The sequence below is a fragment of the Coenobita brevimanus genome, chromosome 100 (assembly GCF_032717465.1).
Source record: "Coenobita brevimanus isolate Jiangsu-jjx chromosome 100, ASM3271746v2, whole genome shotgun sequence".
In the NCBI taxonomy this organism is placed as follows: Eukaryota; Metazoa; Arthropoda; class Malacostraca; order Decapoda; family Coenobitidae; genus Coenobita; species Coenobita brevimanus.
Window position 1 is genome coordinate 3,287,633 of NC_137053.1, and position 14,868 is coordinate 3,302,500.

A 14,868-nucleotide genomic window follows, 5' to 3' on the forward strand; every position below is an offset into this window, starting at 1 on the left:
AGTTTACTAAGCTTGATTTTTTTCCAGGCATATTTGACGATTTTCAGATTTTATTTTATTATTATTATTATTTTTTTTTTATTTATTTTTTTTTTTTTTTTTTTTTTTTTTTGAGTTATTTACGGGTGTTTGGCTTAGGTTAACTTCTTTTACAGCTGTTAGTCCATTTAGATTGGCTTTAGACTTGTTTTGGGGCTCATTTGGGTGAGTTTTAGACTTGGTTTGGAGGGGAAACCCAAGGCTGAAAAATGCATCCCATTACTTTACATGTTAAATATATCCCGATATACGATACCCCGCCTAATGATGGGTTTTTACCTAACCTATTGCATCCTTAAACTGGGGTATAGCTGCATATAGATATATATATATATATATATATATATATATATATATATATATATATATATATATATATATATATATATATATATATATATATATATATATATAGTATATACTGTTATATATATATATATATATGTGTGTGTGTGTGTAAATCGAACATTAGCACCATGTAATTATGGTTTTGGAAGGTTCTTTTTGTTTATGATGCTGCTACAAAATATTGTTATGCATAGGAAGCCTAATGTATGTATGGTATTGTTGCCACACCAGGTCTCCCAGTCGACGCATAGGGCGATCACGGAGTGTATCGGAGTCGGGCCATGGTCAGGGTTCTGGGCCGCCTACCCCCTCTCGCCTGTCAACATTGGCCACACCAGGGCGTCCTTCTAACACAACCCAACACGATCCCACAGGCAGAATAGAGCGTCACAGAAAGTCCAGGCACTCTAGTGGAAAGGGTCACTCGAGCAGCCGTACTAGCAGGGATGCACGATCGTCATGCCAGGAGGGTGGTTCAGTCAGGAAGCACTTTTACCACAGTCTGGGTTCTGGGGATGAAGAAGGAAATTCATCAGAATCAAGGAAGTCTAAGTCCAGCACTCTTCCAGACATCATGCATGACTGGGAGATCATTGTGAAATCTCTAAAGGCTAATGAACGTCGTGAAAAGCAGGAAAGTGCCAAGTTATCTTTATTACTTGCTGAAAATAGTCACCAAGGTTCAGAGGGCACCCAAAGTGATAGTAGTGTATCAGTTGAGACGATGAGTGTAAGTCGTAAATTGGATTTTTCTGATTCACAGAAAATGCCCGAAACTGACACGTTCAGATCTTCTAAAAGTGCTGAAGTTGACAGTGATAAAGAGAATACTAAGCTAAATAATGAAAGCGGTACTCAGTCTAGTGATGTTCAAGATTCAGTGAATGAAAATGAAAACTATCCTGAAATTGAAAAGAGTGAGCCACACTCTGAAATTGATTCATTGGAAAATGTTACCAGCAGTAGTGCTATGAAAAAAGATACACACAAAACTGATACTGTGAATGAAGATTTGAATACTGAATTAAAACCAGATACAATACCAGTAGTATGTGAAGAAAAGTGCAGCATGTCATTAGAAGGTGAAAAGGATAAAGATAAAGGAAGCTCAAGAACTGTTACAGATGAAACAGGTCATACTTTCATGCTTTGTGAAAGTGAGGGTACAAGTGCACTGACTTGTCGTACCTCTGAAACAGTTAAAAATGCAGGTGCAGATGAAGTGAATTTTGAAAGTGAAAGCAATAAAAAACAATTATCAGTGCCCATTATTGAGAGAACTAGTGAATCTGTCAAAAGAATATGTCATGGAGAAAGAGATGAGTATTTATATGAGACAAATGATAAAAAAGAAACTGTTGAATGCACTGGTTTGCCAGAAAATGTTAGTAATTATGTTGAATCATTAAAGGTGACTAAGAAAGACCCTTCTTCTGTTAAAGATTCTTCTGAGCGTAGTGAATTAGATGAAAGCAACAAAAGCAGTACTGGTACATCCTTAAGGAATATGTTACCATTGCATTTGGAGGGAGATAGTGATATCCAGATCAGTAGCAAATGCTCAGAAGAAAAGCTTATGAAAGTATCTCAAGAAATTACGGTATCAGGACCTGTAAACAAAAAAAATTCACGTACTGTTTATCAGAGACATGTTGAAGGGGAAAATTGCACCCATACCGGTAAGTCTACTGACAGTGATGTATGGTTGAAAAGTTGTTCATCTAAATGGGAAAGAGAACACCATGAAGAGAGTGATGAAAATGTTGGTGTTATGAGAAGTACCAGTCAGTGTAATAGCAAAAAAATTAGTACTCAAGCTGTAAAAGGTGCAGAAGCACCAAAAGTATGTGAGGTTAATATAATTCCACTGATAGCAGGAAGCAGCAAAAGTTCAGATGTATCAGAGAATGTTAAAGAGAGGGTTATTAACAAGCCAAAACCTTTAGAAAGACAGAGTTTAGTGACTAAAAATGAAACTGTTAAAACAGTCATAACAAAGTGGGAGTATGAGAATTTGTTTGGATCATCAGATGAAGAGGAAGACATTTCAAATAACTTTGAAGGCTTTTATTCATACACATCAAAAAAATTGTTGGCTCAAGAATGTTTTGTAGTTGATGATGATGATGATGATGATGACACAGAGGCATTTGAAGGATTTGCCTCAGATGACATTGTTCCCTGTAGTACCCATGCAGCCAGTAGTGTCAGCTTTCATTTGTCAGAAAAAGAAAAGAATTCCAGTACTGGTATTAATTACAGTTTGCATAATGTTAGCAGTACCATTTGTGGTGGAAGTAAAAGTGAATTTTTTGGAAAAGTATGCAATAGATGTCAGCTCCTGTTTAGTACATGTGAAGAAGCTGTTCAGCATATTCATGTTGGCCACAGACGGATATATGAATGCTTTTTGGATGAGGGTCAGTGTGGGAAAAGCCATGGAGCTGTAAAATATCACACTCACCTGTGGGAGCACCACAAATACCTCATTAGTCGTTTGCAGGAGGATTTAAATGCTGATATTGAAATGGGAGCAATTGCCAGTCCAATGTCTCATGGAGCACGACCATGCAGAGTGTGCCTTTGTGTCATGGCTCAGCCTACATTACAGCTACATGAACTGTTAGTACATGGACTGATGTCCAGTTTGCTACCCCTGTGCTCTGTCTCCTCCCAGGCTAGTGTTTGGTGGACAGGGCGAGGTCTGGCATGGACCTGTCACCTGTGTTCTTCCCCTCCTGTCATTAGCCAAAGTCCCCGGTACCTGCTTATGATGTGCGCTCCTCATGCCTTTCCAAAATTGCTAACAAACCATCTTGTTAATGTTCACCTCCAGAGTGAAGCTCAACTACATGGATGGTGGCTTCTCTTGCGTCTCCTTCTGGTTTTGCCTCCAGTTGACAGAGCTTCTGTAGCTTCAACACTAGCACTTGGTTTGCAGAATGATTTATCTTTTGGATGTTGTCTCTTATGTAAGCGTTCTTTGGCATTTATTGTAAGCCCTCGCTTGGACGAGTCTCGTGGTTTGTGTAGGAGTTGCACTAGGATGGTAAAGGAAAGTCCTACCTGCTGGTTCTTTTGTGGCTATCAGCCTCTAAATACCAAGTCACAATTAATATCTCATCTTTTATCTGTTCACAAGAACTATCTAGCAGGTGGCTGGTGTGTTCTTTGTGAACAGTGGGTAAAGTCACTTCTTCCACATGTTCAAACTCATATGCATATCAAGGAGACTGTGCCACGTTTTACCTGTTGTTTTTGTCCGTCATTGTTGTATGGACATGACGTGCTGTCTTGGGTTACCCATTCTTGGACTTCTCATGTTTTTCCATGCCCCTTCCCTTCATGTCTCAGTAGTCATTTTGTAGAAAGTGGGAGAGAGAACAGTTTATGGAGGACTGTAATGCCAACTGCTGATTCGCTTGTAACCCATATCAATGCATACCACTTGTCCACAGAAGCATTCCTAGGTCTGGAAGATGTGAGCCTAGTGTTACAGTGGGTGCGTGGAGGGCGAGGAGGCCTACTTACTGCTCCTGAAGCTTCCTCATTGAACATTGTCTGGCACAGTCATTCAGGAGACATGTATTATCTAACAAAAAATTTTCATTATCTTAGTCCATCCATGACTGTAACAGTGTGGGCTACATGTGCTCTTTGTGGATGTTCAACCTCACTTACCTTGCGGTATGCTGACCGCACTCCTGCGCCTTTGTGCCCTCACTGTTACCGGGGCATGCGAAGGTGTATGGCTGGACCACCCTGGTGTTGTCCTGCTAAATCTTGTGACTTCTATACTGCTAACACCTCTGTACTGTATGATCACCTGATGGAATCCACTAAGCATCGTCAGTCTATCAAACCAAATTTGAAGTATGTAAAGCTGCCGAGTTCTTGCTCAAAATGTTTGCATTCTGATGTATTCAAAGATCATCTCTCTCTCTATTGCCACCATCTGTTATCTCACACTCTGGCTTGCTTGGCTTGCCCATTTCATGCCATGACACCCACATCCCTTCAGCACCACCGGACAACCTGCCATGACATGAGGTCATGGGACACTGTTTGGGGACGACTCATCCACAAACAGCAGTTAAGAGAAAAGTACAAAATTAAACAGTCAAAATCTTCAGGGGAAGACAGCTGTCTAATGCTTGTAGGGACCAATGAAGTTGGGACTGTGGTTGCTCAGTGTGATCCAGTGATCAGTATAACCCAGCTGATAGGATCAACAGACAAAGTGGATCATCTGGGTTCAGACCAGGAGATAAGAGACAGTCACATAGATACTGAAGCTTCCATAGAAAGTGAAGATGATAATGTTCCTGGCTGGTGTGAATCTCTTTGCAAAGTATCAATGTCCCCACACAAACTGACTCCACCTACCTCAGAACCTACTTACTTTGCAGATAAATGTACAATTACACCCACCAAAAAAGATGATTCTGTCCATGAAGAGAGTATCCGTAATGATGCTCCTAGTGGTGTTGATGCATCCCACGGAAGTGATATTAGCTCAGTATTGTCTCCAGCTGTTACTGTGACTGAAGATGTGACCAAAGAGAAAACAGAAGAGCAGAAGGAAGAGGACGATGATGATGATAGTGGAAGTGAACCTTCATTACAAATTGACACTGCAGCTGCCTCTCCAAATTCTCCGAGAGGATCATGTTCACCCAGTCCAAGATTGGCAGCACAGAGTCCTGGCCCAGCCCAGACGGAGGGTACATTAGAGGTTGCTGTAAAGCCTCAGGAGGCATCATCAGGAGCAACAACAAACCCAGGAAATAAAAGTAATGAGAATTTGGATGGGTCAGATGTCACTAGAGCTGGGAAATCTGAAAAGCTTGAAAAAAGAGAGCAGCCACAAGCAGAGGGAGGAACTCCAACATTTGGCCTTGTTGATGCCCTGAGCAATGTTGTTGAACAGACTATTCGCACGATGACAGAGGTTTTGACCGAACAGTTGCAACAAAACGGTGAGGAGCCAAGTAAACCTGTGCATACATCCGAACCAACCAAGCCTCAGGCTGCATCAGAATCTTCTCTCCCTTCCTCTCAGGAAATTGAGCAGCAGCAGAAAAAGAAAGGACCTCAAAAAGAAAAGTTAGGCAGACGAGGAGAACCCAAACCCCTACCAAAAGGTTTAGGGGAAAATGCAGACATTGATGAGACTTTAATGGGAGAGAACATCTTGCGTGACCTTTATGATAAATATACAGGTCAGTGTGTTGGGTGTGGAGTGGGTGTGCTTTTGCCTAATCTAATGCTACACCTTACTGAAGCCCACTCCAATGCTGTTGTATCATGCACATGTGGATCTTTCCAGGGAAGTCTTTATTCATTTTTAGTTCATTCTTTCCACTTGTCCCACCTACCTAGTGAAGCAAGACCTTTCATATTATCTTCAGAAGATGGCAATCAGAGATCTATGATAGTCCTAGAAGCCAGGTCTTCCTCTTCAGTGAACTATACATACCCTTGCTTCAAGTGTGGCAAACGTTTCAAACAAGAAAAGTCACGTCAGCTTCACTACAACCTCTGTAAGCTGGAGAAAAAGTATGAATGCGATGTTTGTGGTGAGAAGTTTGTTCGAGAGCATCATCTTGTGAAGCATAAAGAGTGGAAGCACAACCCCCAAACATGCCCTCACTGTGGCAAGGGCTTTACATCTGAGGTCTCATTAACTCAACATGTACTTCACATACACAAAAAGCAGTTAACCCACAAGTGTGAACATTGTGGTGACCGCTTCAGCACCCGGTCAAGACTAAGGGTACACGTTCGCATCCACACAGGTGAGAGACCCCATTCATGCCAGCACTGTAATCAGGCTTTTGTTTCACGCAACCTTTTGTCTAAGCACGTGGCTGCAGATCATCCAAAGCCAACTAATTACCAGTCAGATTCAAGTGAGGATTTAAGCCGGTATAAAAGTCGCAAGCACAGAAACACTGAGGACAAATCAGGGAAGGAGAAAGACCATGTGGAGAGTGATTCAGAGTCTGATAGCTGTGATGCAGAAGTTCCAGATTCGAAAAGTGGTCAGCCATCCAAGCCAGAGGATGATGACAAAGTAGCTGAAGAGGAATTCCAAACTAGACTGGTCATGTTGGCCATGACAGAGTCAGACTTGGAAACATCAGATTCTGAGCCAGAAAAACTGCCAACTAGTACTCATCAGAAAAAGAGTTCGAGTTCTCATGGAAAACAGTCAGATGATAAGGAAGCATCATGGGAGATATATATGGATGATTCTGAAAAAAAGCTTGAGAAGAAGAATATATCCAGTCTTGAAATTGACCTCCCTAAAGAGCAAAAAAGAAAAAGAATGGGGGACACATCCAGTAGTGTGGTAGGTGCAATTGGAGGCTCTGTTGATGAAAGTGTAGCATCACCTGTAATGCGTGAGCATATGCTGGAGGTAATAGAGCGGGCTGTTGGACTGCGGTGTGGACCCTGCCACCAAACGTGGACTGACCCCGCTGGAAAGTTGCTTCATATGTATCTGGTTCATCCCCAGCTTGTGCTCAACTTGGGACTAACAGAGTGTGCTTTCTGTGATTTCAAATTCACTACTGCCGATGATATCAATGATCATCATTTGGCCTCTCACCAGCGGACAATGTTACCTAACGGGACATTTCGTTGCTTGTGTGGATTGGTGTTCAGAGAGGATGGTGCATATTACTTTCACCTTTACTATGCTCACAAGGCTCAACGAGCACTCAATGTTGGGGGAGAGATAGTGTGCCGGGTATGTGAAAGTCGCCCTCGCCTCAATAAAATAGTTGACCTAGTTGTGCATCTTAGTGATACTCACACTATGTTTGATCATGTGCGAGTCAATGATGCTTACATGTGTAACTTTTGCTATAAAGCTTTTGAATCATGGACAGTGTTGAGCTTGCATTTCTTTATGGTGCATAAGGCCACTAAAAGTCAGACACATAGTTATGATTGCCCATACTGTGAGGGAGCTTCCCCTTGGCATTCACTTGAAGCTCTTCAATACCACCTCGACAATGTTCATCCAAGTCGCCATCGCAAACATAAAGTTCCAGAAAATTCTACCAGAATATACATGCCAGCTTCAGGTGCTCCTGTAAACCCGAAAGGTCAGAGTGCCAGTTTTGGAAACAAAAGGAAAAAGTCAGCCTCTGTTGGCACTAAGCCACCACCAAAAAAACGAAGAAGAATCTCCAAAAAGATTGTGCAGAAGGAAGATTCTGGGATGGAAGCAGATGAAACCCTCTATTGCATCTGTCAGTGTCCTTATGATGAGGTCTCTGACATGATTGGCTGTGACAACCCCTCATGCCGCTACCAGTGGTTCCATTTTGAATGTGTGGGTATTATGGCTGCACCAGAAGGCAATTGGTATTGCCCAGAATGTACCACTACCCACAGACCATCTCAAAAGAAGGAGCAACAACCACAGCCACAGCCACAGCCACAGCCACATGCTGACCTGTATGAATACTATAGCAACTATGACACTGATTCTCACACACCAGCCAGATCGCCAAGTCAACGTCAGCGCTCGTCATCATCATCGTCATCGTCATCATCGTCATCATCTTCATCTAGTGATTCCTCCTCTTCCTCTTCTAGTAGTGACTCTAGTAGTGAGAATGAAAATGACAACAATGACTGATTAGCTTATTTGTATATAATTCTTTGTACAAGTCTCAAAGTACTTCACAGAGAGATACAGTAGAGTTCTTTCTGTATGATGTAATTGTTTTGTTATTTGACAAGTTTTTTACCCCTAATGATCCCTTTCCACTTTCTCTGCTGTTTAGGCCAATGCTGTTATATTTATGTGAATGTTGAAAAGTTTTTACTACATTTGCTGTCATCTTAACCTTGCCTCACTTAGATTCCTTATTGTTATACATTTTAAGGATGCTGTGTAACAGTAGAAGGAATATTACATTACTGTACCTGAGCATTTAAACTGGTAAAGAGCACTGGTATATAGTTTACTAAGGTATTTTGTGGTGGTGACACTATGTGTCGTGCTTGCCTTCATGCTAATTGACCTGTGTCTGTTGTTACAGATGTATATTCTTAACTCCTTCAGCCCAAGGGGTCTCTTAAGGTTAATTAAATCACCTAGCATTAACTAGAATAAAATACAAAGTACCATACATCCTTGGGTTGAAGGGACAATTGGAGATTATTTTTAACCTCTTCAGCCGGATGGGTCTCCTGTACTCTGAATTAAAATGTATGGCATTGGGTAGGTTATAAGAAATGCATCTTTGGTCAGAAGAGGTTAACCATTTAGATGGCAGACTTTTCTTTCAGCTGGATAAACTGACTGGCCAGTAGCCAGAATAAATATTGTTACTCAAGTGAGGCCCTACTCTTTGAAGGGTTCATCGAGTTATGGGCTACCGGTATGCTTTAGAGGATGGGTTTCCTTCAGGTGAATAAATCAACTGGTGGTTACCAGAAGTATGTACCGTACATAAGTGAAGCCGTACCCTCTAAAAGGTTTTAATGATCACTAGGAAGTTGTTAATAATTAGCTGAGAAGAAAAAAATACTGGCAGTGGTTTTATTATTTAAGATCATCTGACATTTTGCCTCCCTCTTGGAGCTTCTGAATTGATCACATAGTGGCAGTATCATTTGATTTCACCTGATGTATATATTCATTACTGTTTAAATGTTACTACAGTACCAATTACTACATTGAGGGACAGAAATTGTCATCTTTAGTTCATTGATCAGTTTAACTATTTCAAGAATTTACTAATTGCCAGTTCCTAAATGTTTTTTTATGGGTATTCCATACATTTTTTTTTTTTTTTTTTTTTTTTTTTTTTTTTTGAGGGGAGGCTTACTTTGAAAATCTAAGTGTATGAAATTCAATCTCCAGGCTTTGTACTAAGGAGGCTGTTGAATTTTGCTGGTTGTATCTGAGAAGCAGTTGTAAACACTATCTACAACAAATACAAATAGGTAACTGTGATTACACTCCTTTTTATATATACCGATATCCTGTTTGACTAGTAACAAATTCTTTAACCAGTGTTTAGTATATTTTGTTTCATTTTATTTGTGAAAAGCCAAACATTTTACACTGATGTGCACCTTCAAACTTGGGCAGGGAAGATATGCATCAGATGTGTACCTTTGAATATTTTTAAAGGGAATACTGTAGTTTATTTCTGTATATAATAGCTAGCCATGGCTTATGTACAAAGTGGACTAGTAAATTTGATGTATTTATTTATACTTTTTCATATCCTATTTATTTATTTATATTTCTAAGTGTAATTGATGCCAAGAAATAGGCACCAGTTCATGAGGTGATTCAGTGCATTCGAGCTCGGTGTTGCGTGTCAGTGTTCATTTGCACTGGGTAGTTCAAGCCATTTCTCATGATTATAATACAGCCCTGACTAGTGACTAGCCATTTTCAGTTTAATGTGTGGATGAAGTACCTTAGCCTCAGGCACATACACTCTCTACGGAGATAATGTATACAGGTTTGGAGGGTGGATATAGAATAGCAGTTGTTTATTGCACTAATATACTCAACAGGTAAAGTACAACATGCCTAAATTTTTTAAAACTAGTACCATTCCTCTGATATTGTGATCATTGCTGTTGGATGTAGTTGGTGATTGAACACTAATGTTAAAGTTTTACTGTTTTGATATCAGTCCATATTTAGTCCACTGCAGAACTGTGAGTGATAGCCAAAAGCCCTTCTTCATGCTGGCAAAGTACAGATGGAGAAGGTATGTCTGTAGGAAGAGTGATGCATGTGGAAGTGCTGCAGTGATCGTGTTATATGTGCTGTCAGTAGAATCGGCAGGGTGTGAGTGTGCTGAGGCCTGTTATTATATAATCCTATTACCTTGGCCCAGATTTTTGTCCTGTAGCAGCTTATTTTTTGTAGCTCAATGGCAGAGTGAGACAAGACTGCTGCTCTACTTTCTTTACATGGCACTTCTTCATGACTAGCATCATATTCTAATATTAATCTCTTGTTACAACTCAGTATATTCAAGATGGAGATGACAGTTCTAGTCCACATTAGAGTAAAAAGGATACAGCACCCACCACCATACATGGGGTTCAGACCTTATTCACAGCACACCCACCGAGAAAAGTAAGCAACTGATCAAGCATTGCAACTCAGAAAAGTATTGAGTAGCTTAACACTGTGAAGTGTTTTGTAACTTTCAAGATCTGTTTCCCATACAGTACTTCACCCTCTGACTAGTGTGCTACCCTGCCCCCTGACTAGTGCTTAACAAGCCCACTGCTGCATGCACTGCTCTCTGTCATCTCGAAGATCTCAGAGGCATTCAAAAGGTACTGACACCAACTTACGTGAATAATGTGTGTACTCTATATGTTTCTGTCAGGGACTGTGCTTAATCTGATTTTTGTGTTTTCAAAAACTTCATTCTACTTGTAAATATACTGAACACTCCATGACAAACTTGTCCTGCTGCTGGCGTGTCAAAAGCATGTTTTTTATGTGAATGCCGGCCCCTGATAAAACTGAACCTGACTCAACATTAGCCACTAACTCTACTTTGGCTTATCATATGGTGCTGTTCCTACATTTCCCCCTTTTGATGTCGTCATGCAAATATTATATGGGTATGCTGAAAGTGACTAATAAAATGTCACTTTTAAACTTTTTTTTTTTCCAGTGGCTAGCAGTTTTTAAGCCTCAACTGTATGGGATGTTACAAATATCACGGATGCCGAGCAGACATGCTGGAGGCAGGGAGAGAAAGTAGCTAACACCGAGTGGCAGACACCCGTTCATCAAATGAGACTTTTCGGCTGCCGGTTTTCATATTGGCATATTTAAATATCTTCTCCATCACAGTTGTAGTAATTAAATAAATCACATCATCATAAGCTGTATCATATCCAAGCTAAAATATAACTTGTTAAAGTGTCCAAGTGCGTTTTCGAGTATCAAGAGGATCCATCAAAAAACAAGGAAATGTTAGGTTCGGATATATTTGGTTAGATTACCATATAATAGGTTGGATTAGGTTGGCTGGGCTAATCGAAGTTAGGTTTAGGTAAGTAGGTCCTAAGGGTACGGCGTCCGTCTGTCATCAAGCACTACAAGAAGGCGTCAAGCTTTCTTTGACGCCGTTGTGTAAACGCTTTTCACCACGTAAAAGAAAAAAAAAATCGAAATTTGAAAGCGGAGTCCGAAAATGCTCGAAGAATCCAGTGAAGTGCAAAGGTAAAGAAATAACTGAAGAAAACTGCAAATTAAGGTGGTAAAGCATCTATACCTGCCAAGTCTGTGAAGGTTGCCGACGCACCCGCTTGTCATTCAAACGATATCGTCTGAGGAGAGTTATTCATCACTGTGATCATCACCACTACGGTATTACCGGTAGGTACTAAGCATGGGGATAATTGAAATTTAGTTTTGTCATGTTTATTTAAATACTTATCGGGGGAAGGAGGTCTGGATGGGGTTCAGAGGATACAACACCCTAACTACGTGGGTGCCTCGCATGTTCTCATGCCTAACTGGATAACCTAGTACGAGGTATATGATGTAACTGCGTGGCCTACAGTTATTTAAGGTACAGTGCTGGATTATGTTATTACAAGAGTACCCACTGAGCTCTAATATGTCGGGGCTATCTGCGCAGCGAGCGTGTTACCATATTGAATCACCTGCTCTCGTCGCCTCCATTGTTTTTACTTGCTTTCTCTGTTTCCCTTCTTTGTATACATATACCGGTGTATCATAATATAAATACAGAACAGAATATATATATAGATAGGTAGATATAGATAGATTGATAAATAGACAGATAGATGTATGTAGATTAAGATTTTTTTTCTGCCTAGTTCTACGAATTATAGTGATACCTTTAATCCAATAAAGCAACGTCGTAGGTTGCTGCAGTGCAGAACATACCTTTCTGTGTGTGTGTTTTGTGACCGCCTTAACCTAATGTCTGTTTAATTATGATGGTAAAGATAATATAGAAGTCGATGGAAAGAGCAAATATATGAAAATAATGTATACTTCGCGATCATAAAGTATATAGGGTAAGCATTTTATATACAGTAAAAAACTGTCATAATCTATTAGCTCTTAACGGTACAGTACTACTTACACATCTACATATACCGTACAGTACATAAGCATACTTCCATATTTTTTTCTTTTTAAAATATGTACAATCAACTTAGCCAGCCGCTTTCTTACTTTAGTACCAGTAGCTTCGACTGTGATAAATTTATTCATGTGATGTACCCTAATAATACTATAGCAATGTGATACCAGTTTTATTAATTTGTGAACATGATTGTCCTCGGTGGAGGTGTCAAACATATAGGTGTTTAGAAAATCATATGTTCTCAGAAGAGTAATACTGTACAAATGTTGTGTAACACTGCTGTGGAAATAACTAGGGGCATAGGCTGACGTTTTAAGATTTTTTTTTTTTTCTTCAGCAAAATTTGAAAGCATTTTCATAACAGATTTTAAATACACTCCCACTTGCATAGAGGAGCCCTGCCTTATCTCTCGATTCGGACCCGAAATTCACTCTAGGTTAGGTTAGATTAGGCAAAACTGTCTTAGATCATGTTCAGTCTTACAGTCCATTCGTTTGGCTGGCTAGAAATTTCGCGCTTTACAAGTAACAGGTCTACCTGAATGTTAAATGTAAGGGTGGACTTACAATTAGCGAAAGAACGTTAACAAACACTGCCTTGCAAGCATTCACTAACGTTGGCATATATGATAGTGCAGTATTAATTTTTATTTTATCCGTTTGTTTTCCTTCCTCAGTTGTTATTGTTAATAAAAAAAAAAAAAGTGTATACTTCCGTGAACAATCGTTCTTGTTCTGGGACCTCTGTAGTAGATGAAGGTTTCAGTATCCTCACTAGTAGTCACTTACCATGATATCAAGGGAAGAAAATCTAGTTGCATGTGCTGAAATTATTGACATCCATGGGCTCTTGAGGGGAAAAAAATGATGACACTGATTCGAATATTCATACAAACTCTTTCATGTTCGATTATGCTCGCCAGATCGGCCACACATGCCCATTACAACGTTCGCTAGTGTCTGTTCACGTTCGCTCGCCGTGTAAATTCACTCTGACAGGTGATCAAATATCTTTTAGCTACATTTCACTCGCCATCGCCCACCCCCACCATGTATTCCATTTTTACACCCCGCTCGCAGAGCATGAGAGTGTGTGTGTGTGTGTGTGTTTATAACCAAAGTGGGTAACAGTTGAGAGTCAGCCAAAGATGAAACCTACTTTTTTTTAGAATAATACGTCAAAGGTCAAGGTCACAGGGCTAAGTCACACGTTCACCTAGCGATATCAGCTTAAGGGAATGAACAGTAGGAGTATTACGTGTTCTCACAGCGGTCAAAGGGTCAGCAGGGACGGAAGTGACAAGGTTAGCGAGGATACATGCAGGGTCGCTGGAAAGGAGAAGAGTGATGAACGATCTTTTGAAGCCGGGGGGGGGGGGATTGTCATAGGTATTTATTTTTTGCAAGATATACAACGACAGTAGAGTTTTTCCATATCTTTCGTTCTTTGATTATTAAAAAAAAAAAAATCTTGGTTACGACAGAAAAACCGTCAGTTTTTTTTTGGGGGGATGGGGGGAGGGGGGACGGGACAAAGAAGGAAACGAGCTTAAATATTCCAGGTCTCTAGTTCTTCCTGCGAAAAAACACAGTTAGGTTAGGACAGAAAATCCATGGTAAACATCGTCGAGAATCCCACCCTAGGATACTGTTCTTTGTACCATTTTTGCACTTGTTTTTTTATATGCAGGAAATTCTAGGGCCCGTATTCTTGCCGATTAAAAGGCTCCCCAACACCTCTTCGTTAGCAATTTATTTTCGGATATGTCAGGTTAATAATAATTCTGCACGTCATATAGGCAGAGTATGACAATATTAGAATAACATGCAACACACGAAAGGGTGGTAAGGTGCAATAAGCAAAATAAATCGCTTAGGATGAGGTATTAGGGAGGTTCCTTATCTGATCATACTGGACTATTTTTTTTTTTTTTTATTAGCGTCATATTGGGTTAGTTTGTTGAAAATGTATTGTTGTTCGATAAAAAATTCTCTCTCTCTCTCTCTCTCTCTCTCTCTCTCTCTCTCTCTCTCTCTCTCTCTCTCTCTCTCTCCTTTACTGATGGTGGACTGCAGGAGAAGGGTAATTTAAGCCTCCAATCCACCGGGTTCACAATTATCGCCCGTCTCCAGTTAGAAAAGTCTCTCCTAATCTGAATGAAATCGATTGGCGATAGATAGAGTGAAAAAACGTGAGATAGATGAAATGTAAGATTGTCAAGATGATTTACAAATATGCAAACTAAATCGCTCATGAAGAGGTGCTTGGACATATACAAAGCCACTTAGAGTTACGGAGAACTATGTGAAAATTAACAGGAGTGTGTGTGTTGCTTTTGTCTGA

The 14,868-nt window shown here is 40.2% G+C and overlaps 1 protein-coding gene across 1 annotated transcript; it reads left to right on the forward strand.

The window, feature by feature from the left end:
* Nucleotides 1-589: 589 nt before the first annotated feature.
* LOC145414543 (uncharacterized) lies at nucleotides 590-9,185 on the forward strand. Its single transcript, XM_080284063.1, has one exon. It carries the CDS (start codon nucleotides 590-592, stop codon nucleotides 8,042-8,044), a length of 7,455 nt encoding a protein of 2,484 aa, XP_080140189.1. The 3' UTR covers nucleotides 8,045-9,185.
* The last annotated feature ends 5,683 nt before the right edge of the window (nucleotides 9,186-14,868 follow it).

Excerpts from the sequence above, each read along its gene's own strand:
- LOC145414543 (XM_080284063.1), top strand. The coding sequence starts at position 590 with ATGTATGTATGGTATTGTTGCCACACCAGGTCTCCCAGTCGACGCATA.